Source organism: Triticum urartu, chromosome 2A (assembly GCF_056163025.1).
Source record: "Triticum urartu cultivar PI428250 chromosome 2A, HENAU_Tu73, whole genome shotgun sequence".
Taxonomy (NCBI): domain Eukaryota; kingdom Viridiplantae; phylum Streptophyta; class Magnoliopsida; order Poales; family Poaceae; genus Triticum; species Triticum urartu.
This window is the reverse complement of record NC_141874.1, coordinates 679,576,858-679,585,402: the sequence shown is the minus strand read 5'-3', so window position 1 is coordinate 679,585,402 and position 8,545 is coordinate 679,576,858. Positions and strand designations below refer to the sequence as shown.

Here is an 8,545-nt window from a genome sequence, read left to right as displayed (position 1 = left end):
TGAATTTAAGTTGCATAAATTTTATATAAGTTTAGTTTCAAAAATACTAGAGGTTTATAAAAACTTTTTAGTTGATTCCTTTTGCTTTTTTGAGCTATAAGACCCTGGAATTGAAAAGCATTTCAAATGAACTCCGAAAAGGTTGAAAGTTGGCATGGTATCATCATTTCACCCACATAGCATGTGCAACAAAGTTGATATGGTTACGGCAAAAATTGGATGCACTTCGTGTACAAAACGGACAATCTCTTTCGAAGTATCAGGGTTTCGGACGAAAGATCATTTGTTACAAAGGGATTTCATTTTTTTGAACTTATTTGAACTCCATATTTTTTCTGTGTTCAAAATGCATCATTCAAAGCCACATCATCAATTTTCAACCCTTTCTGTCTTCATTTGTTATTTTTCATGCATTTACTGATTTTTTTGAGCTATAAGACCCTGAAATTGAAAAGCATTTCCAATGAATTCCAAATGAACTCCGAAAATTATAAACTTTCTGTTAGTGCCATTAGTTTTAGAAAAATTATAAACTTTTTGTTAGTGTTATTAGTTTTCAAATTTGAATAGTTAAAATTTGAATTCTTTGAAATTTGTGTGAATCACAAGTTTGTGATTAACTTTACTAAAAAATGAACATAGATGCACCTATAGAGAAAATTCGACCTAAATTCATAGTTTTCAAATGAACTCTGAAAAAGTTGGCATAGCATACTCGTGTGTTACAAAGTTGGCATGGTATCATCATAATAGTTGCGGGAGAAAGTCTTCACTTTTTCTTCGCTTGTGTCATTTGCTTATTGCGCCGTAACCATGGATAATCTTCATCGTTTATCAGGATGCTTGGGTCAACCTTGACATTGAAGGGAGGAATTTCATGAAACTTTTCATAATCTTCAGACATGTTTGTCTTGCCGTCCACTCCCAGGATGTCCCTTTTTCCTGAAAGAACTATGTGGCGCTTTGGCTCAACGTATGATGTATTCGCTTCCTTATCTTTTCTTTTTCTCGGTTTGGTAGACATGTCCTTCACATAGATAACCTGTGCCACATCATTGGCTAGGACAAACGGTTCGTCAGTGTACCCAAGATTTTTCAGATCCACTATTGTCATTCCGTACCGTGGGTCTACGTGTACCCCGCCGCCTGACAGATTGACCCATTTGCACTTAAACAAAGGGACCTTAAAATCAGGTCCGTAGTCAAGTTCCCACATGTCCACTATGTGACCATAATATGTGTCCTTTCCACTCTCGGTTGCTGCATCAAAGCGGACACCGCTGTTTTGGTTGGTGCTCTTTTGATCTTGGTCGATCGTGTAAAATGTATTCCCATTTATCTGTATCCTTTGTAAGTCAATACAGTCAAAGATGGTCCCCTGGACAACAAGTACAACTCATTACAAACAGTGTTGTCACCTTTGAGACGTGTTTCTAACCAACTGCTGAAAGTCCTGATGTATTCACATGTAATCCAGTCGTCGCACTGCTCCGGGTGTTTGGAGCGCAGACTGTTCTTGTGTTCATCGACATACGGGGTCACCAAGGTAGAGTTTTGTAGAACTGTGTAGTGTGCTTGAGACCAAGAATATCCGTCCCTGCATATTATTGAGTCACTTCCAAGAGTGCCTTTTCCATTCAGTCTCCCCTCATACCGCGATTTAGGGAGACCTATCTTCTTAAGGCCAGGAATGAAGTCAACACAAAACCCGATAACATCCTCTGTTTGATGGCCCATGGAGATGCTTCCTTCTGTCCTAGCGCGGTTACGGACATATTTCTTTAGGACTCCCATGAACCTCTCAAAGGAGAACATATTGTGTAGAAATACGGGCCCCAGGATGACAATCTCATCGACTAGATGAACTAGGAAGTGCGTCATGATATTGAAGAAGGATGGTGGGAACACCAGTTCGAAACTGACAAGACATTGCGCGACATCACTCCTTCGCCTTGGTACGATTTCTGGATCGATCACCTTCTGAGAGATTGCATTGAGGAATGCACATAGCTTCACAATGGCTAATCGGACGTTTTCCGGTAGAAGCCCCCTCAATGCAACCGGAAGCAGTTGCGTCATAATCACGTGGCAGTCATGAGACTTTAGGTTCTGAAACTTTTTCTCTGGCATATTTATTATTCCCTTTATATTCAACGAGAAGCCAGTCATGACCTTCATACTGAGCAGGCATTCAAAGAAGATTTCTTTCTCTTCTTTGTAAGAGCGTAGCTGGCAGGACCTTTATACTGCTTCGGAGGCATGCCGTCTTTTTCGTGCAAACGTTGCAGGTCCTCCCGTGCCTCAGGTGTATCTTTTGTCTTCCCATACACGCCCAAGAAGCCTAGCAGGTTCACGCAAAGGTTCTTCCTCACGTCCATCACGTCGATTGAAGAGCGGACCTCTAGGTCTTTCCAGTAGGGTAGGTCCAAAAATATAGATTTCTTCTTCCACATGGGAGCGTGTACCTCAGCGTCATTCAGAACAGCTAGTCCACCGGGACCCTTTCCAAAGATTACGTGTAAATCATTGACCATAGCAAGTACGTGATCACCGGTACGCATGGCGGGCTTCTTCTGGTGATCTGCCTCGCCTTTGAAACGCTTGCCTTTCTTTCGACATTGATGGTTGGTCGGAAGAAATTGACGATGGCCCAGGTACACATTCTTCCTGCATTTGTCCAGGTATATACTTTCAGTGTCATCTAAACAGTGCGTGCATGCGTGGTATCCTTTGTTTGTCTGTCCTGAAAGGTTACTGAGAGCGGGCCAATCGTTGATGGTCACGAACAGCAACGCCTTTAGGTTAAATTCCTCTTGTCTGTGATCATCCCACGTACGTACACCGTTTCCATTCCACAGCTGTAAAAGTTCTTCAACTAATGGCCTTAGGTACACATCAATGTCGTTGCCGGGTTGCTTAGGGCCTTGGATGAGAACTGGCATCATAATGAACTTCCGCTTCATGCACATCCAAGGAGGAAGGTTATACATACATAGAGTCACGGGCCAGGTGCTATGATTGCTGCTCTGCTCCCCAAAAGGATTAATGCCATCTGCTCTTAAAGCAAACCATACATTCCTTGGGTCCTTTGCAAACTCATCCCAGTACTTTCTCTCGATTTTTCTCCACTGCGACCCGTCAGCGGGTGCTCTCAACTTCCCATCTTTCTTTCGGTTCTCACCGTGCCATCGCGTCAACTTGGCATGCTCTTCGTTTCTGAACAGACGTTTCAACCGTGGTATTATAGGAGCATACCACATCACCTTTTCAGGAACCCTCTTCCTGGGGGGCTCGCCGTCAACATCACCAGGGTCATCTCGTCTGATCTTATACCGCAATGCACCACATACCGGGCATGTGTTCAGATGCTTGTATGCACCGCGGTAGAGGATGCAGTCATTAGGGCATGCATGTATCTTCTCCACCTCCAATCCTAGAGGGCATACGACCTTCTTTGCTGCGTATGTACTATCGGGTAATTCGTTATCCTTTGGAAGCTTCTTCTTCAATATTTTCAGTAGCTTCTCAAATCCTTTGTCAGCCACAACATTCTCTGCCTTCCACTGCAGCAATTCCAGTACGGTATCGAGCTTTGTGTTGCCATCTTCGCAATTGGGGTACAACCCTTTTTTGTGATCCTCTAACATGCGATCGAACTTCAGCTTCTCCTTTTGACTTTCGCATTGCGTCCTTGCATCAACAATGACCCGGCGGAGATCATCATCATCGGGCACATCGTCTGGTTCCTCTTGATCTTCAGCAGCTTCACCTGTTGCAGCATCATTGGGCACATCGTCTGGTTCCTCTTGATCTTCACCAGCTCCCCCTAGTTGCAGCATCACCGTATTCAGGGGGCACATAGTTGTCATCGTACTCTTCTTCTTTGCTGTCTTCCATCATAACCCCTATTTCTCTGTGCCTCGTCCAAACATTATAGTGTGGCATGAAACCCTTGTAAAACAGGTGGGAGTGAAGGATTTTCCGGTTAGAGTAAGACCTCGTATTCCCACATTCAGTGCATGGACAACACATAAAACCATTCTGCTTGTTTGCCTCAGCCTCATCGAGAAACTCATGCACGCCCTTAATGTACTCGCAGGTGTGTCTGTCACCGTACATCCATTGCCGGTTCATCTGTGTGCATTATATATAATTAAGTGTCCAAATTAATAGAAGTTCATCATCACATTAAAACCAAAGTGCATACATAGTTCTCATCTAACAACATATAGCTCTCCAGAGCATCTAATTAATTAAACCATACATTGAAACTATGTAAAACATTTCAATGCGAAAACAAATGCGATCATAATCGCAACCAAGGTAACAATTGATCCAACGGCATAATGATACCAAGCCTCGGTATGAATGGCATATTTTCTAATCTTTCTAATCTTCAAGCGCATTGCATCCATCTTGATCTTGTGATCATCGACGACATCTGCAACATGCAACTCCAATATCATCTTCTCCTCCTCAATTTTTTTTTATTTTTTCCTTCAACAAATTGTTTTCTTCTTCAACTAAATTTAACCTCTCAACAATAGGGTCGGTTGGCATTTCCGATTCACATACATCCTACATAAATAAAATCTATGTCACGTTGGTCGGCATAATTTTCATAAACAATAAATGAACCAATTGTTATAAAGATAATATATATACCACATCCGAATCATAGACAGGACGAGGGCCGACGGGGGCGGATACCAAAACCATCGCACTATATAAGATGCAATAATAAAAGTAAGAAAATAATACAAGTATCTATGTAAACATACAAGTAAGAATATTTTTCCTTTCAGAAAGAAGATAAGAACAAGAGGCTCACCACGATGGTGCCGGCGATGAGCTCGGCGCGGGTGATCGACGGCGGTGAAGACGGAGATGGGGCGTGACGGACCGCTAAACCTAGACAAATATTGTGGAAAATGGAGTTTGGAGGTCGAGCTTGGAGAGGAGAAAGCTTAAGTAGTGTGGCTCGGGCATTCCATCGAACACCTTGTGTGCATAGGATGTGAGCTAGAGCACCACCAAGCCCTCTCCCCCTCGGCCAGAAAAAAACAGAGCAGTGTGCTCTGCTCTTACGCAAGGGGTATATATAGGCACCTCATTGGTCCCGGTTGGTGGCATGAACCGGGACTAAAGGGGAGCCTTTGGTCCCGGTTCAAGCCACCAACCGGGACCAATGGTGGTGGGCCAGGAGCGAGGCTCATTGGTCCCGGTTCGTCCCACTAACCGGGACCAAAAGGTCAAGATGAACCGGGACCAATGGCCCACGTGGCCCAGCCGGCCCCCTGGGCTCACGAACCGGATTCAATGCCCCCATTGGTCCCGGTTCTGGACTGAACTGGGACTAATGGGCTGACTCGACCTGGACCAAAGCCATGTTTTCTACTAGTGATAGAACCCTCTGGGTGATGGATTGCCAAAGCCATGCCCTGCATCAGTGCGTGAATCTCCGCCTCCAAAGCATCATTGCAATTAAAAACATATGGTAAGCGGCAAACACCATACTGCCATCATTACGACGCAGAATCATACCTGCCAACGCGGCTCCATCCGTCGGTGAATAAGAACCGTCCACCGAAAGAGCAAGTCTATTATCTGCCGGAGCAGGCCAAGCAGTAGCAGGCTGCTCCCTCCCAGGTCGACATAGTATAGGACCCCTCACGGGCATTTTTCCTTTAATGATTTCATCGACACTATAATACTTAGTCTGAGTAATTGATTGCATATAACTCTCCAAAAACGACGATGATGCCTCAATAGTCGCAATTTCCTTTCCGTGCACATCGTCCGAACGCAATTGCCACACACGCCAAGTCAACATTAGGACATTGTTGCGTTCCACTTCAGAACATGCAGCCAGTACGTTCAATAGACAATCATCACCAGAATTAACAAGGATTGAATTACCAGGTAATACCCTACACTCACGCATATGATTCCATAAACGCGCAGCTTGATCACAAGTCACCAACGCATGAAAAGAATCCTCCACCATAGAACCACACAAGGGGCATAGGTCTGTACGTGAGATGTGCCTATGTAGTTTGCATTTATTTGTAGCTAGAGCACCTGCAATTGATTTCCAAGCAGAGATCTTCATCTTTTGTGGAACAGAAGAATTCCAAACTGAACTTCATATTGGTCTAGCACCATCAGGATGGGTACTAGATGCCCCACCGCCAAACACCTCATCATGCATGCATACTTGTTGCCAACCTATAGGCACTTTTCACCGAGAAAATCCCGCTCTTCTCTGGGAACCAAGCAAAGAAATCTTCCCTGTTCCTTCGGAGGCCGGATTTTGACAATCTCATGAATATTCATAATTCCAAAAAAGATCTTTAAGACGTTGCAGATTCCACGCTCCATGTTCACCCAAGAAGACTGACACCTTGTTAAACCGACAATTCCGCTTCGGCATAATGGGGCGGAAGCCAGGGCAGCGCGGGATCCATGGGTCACGCCACACTCTCATACTCGATCTGTCACCCACTCTCCAAATAATACCTTGTTTAACAAGGTCCAAACCATGCTCGATTCCCCACCATACCGCCGAATCGTTACCTGAGAACACAGTGTCCAAAATATTTCCATGTGGGTAGTACTTTGCCCGAAGTAGCCTCGCACATAAACTGTTAGGAGAGTCAATCAATCTCCAGACCTGCTTTGCCAGCAGAGCTTGGTTAAAGGCTCTCATATCACGAAATCCAATACCACCTCTAGCCTTTGGCAGCATCATCTTATCCCAGCTTAACCAAGTCATCTTCCTCTTTTCCTTTTCAACGCCCCACCAATACTGTCGCATCATCTGTGTAAGATCATCATAGACTGATGGTGGTAATTTGGACACACTCATAACATATGCTGGTAATTGCTGTGGGTTACTCTTGTACGCACAAGTATAGCCCAGCTCGGTTCAAAGGCGTAGGTTAAGCTCGAGAAGTTTGCTCTTTTAAAACAAGCTAATCCCTACTTATAAGCATAAAATAAAATGCTAATCCCTACTTCTGCCATTTCTGGAAGTAAATAAATTATGCTCCTATCTATTTTTTAGCAAAAAATTAATGTCCATTAAACCCTGCCATTTTGCTCCTATTATCTCGATGATGGTCTTGTACATATTATACCATCTACATACATTCTTGTTGACTACCAACATCGCATCGAAAACCATGGGGCCTTCACGAGCTCTCCCGTGCCGGGTCCTCCTCTTCCTTCTCTCCTCGTCCAGAGCCTCCGTCTTAGAAGATACGTGCAAATCCTTCGCTGCGGGCAACCCGGGCATCGGCTACGACTACTGCATCAAGTTTTTCCAGGCGAGCAAGGATAGCGCCACCGCTGACAAGCGTGGCTTGGCCATCATCGCGTCAAAGCTCACCGGAGCGGCAGCCAAGAGCATAGGCAAGCACATCCAAGCCCTCAAGGCCTCGGAGAAGGACAAACACATCCGGTCGGGCCTCAATGACTGCGGTGATTTGTACTCACAAGCTGTGGACTTGCTCGACGTGGCGGCGAAAGGCGTCGCGGCAGGTACACCGCGAGGCAAACTGGACGCAGTGGCGAACCTCAGCAGCGCGCTGGTCAGCCCCCAAACCTGCGAGGACGGGTTCAGCGAATTGGGCGTGAAGTCGCCGCTCTCCGCCGAGGACTCCGAGTTCACTAAGGAGGTCTCCATCGCACTTGTTATAACAAACTCGTTATGAGTAGCTTGATTAGAAGGGAATTATTTTTCAATCCATCTGTTCATCTGGCCATCTGGATAAGAATTTTCTCATGGAATTGTTGTGTGGTGATTTTTAAAATAAGAAAAATTTAGTGAACGGTCGCACAATTTGCGTGTGATCGCTGATCATGGCCTCATCGGGATATTTAGACATTAATACTCGCTTCGTTCCTTTACGTAAAGTGTATTTGTTTTTCATAAAAAAAATCCACAATGTAAGGCATACTCACCTTTTTTATCTATTTTCCTGTTTTGCCCCTCCACCATTCCCTACATGCCTTCCATATAAACTAGTACTGGTGGTTGGGGCCCGCCACCAAATTGGTAGCTGCCCATTCCAATTAATTTGTTGCTATATTGGTAACACATGGATATGACATGTAAGTAAGAAGTTGCACTACAAATTTCAAAAGAACTAAATAAATGACACTCAAATACAAAGAGATTAGTGGATTTCCAACGTGGATCACCAAACGGATACCACCGCCATGTTCATGGACATGCCGTCGGGCGTCGGCCATTCAACACAACTTACCACATGGATATTTTGACAACGCAAAAAAGGGACACCGAGCGTGATATGTGTTATATTTGTGTCGAATATTATGTGTGCAAGGGGTCACGTGGACTTGGAGTTGTAATCGGTGTGGTTAGCTACGAGTTGTGTAGGAGTCGGACACTTGTATCTTAAGCCTCTTTGTTGGCAACGTAGTAATTTCAAAAATTTCCTATGCACACGCAAGATCATGGTGATGCATAGCAACGAGAGAGGAGAGTATCGTCCACCTACCCTCGTAGACCGTAAGCGGA

General features: G+C 44.6%; 1 protein-coding gene across 1 annotated transcript; it reads left to right on the top strand.

Annotated features, from left to right (window-relative positions):
* The first annotated feature begins 7,180 nt into the window (after positions 1-7,180).
* LOC125534050 (putative invertase inhibitor) lies at positions 7,181-7,797 on the top strand. Its single transcript, XM_048697353.2, has one exon. It carries the CDS (start codon positions 7,185-7,187, stop codon positions 7,713-7,715), a length of 531 nt encoding a protein of 176 aa, XP_048553310.2. The 5' UTR covers positions 7,181-7,184; the 3' UTR covers positions 7,716-7,797.
* Positions 7,798-8,545: the final 748 nt, after the last annotated feature.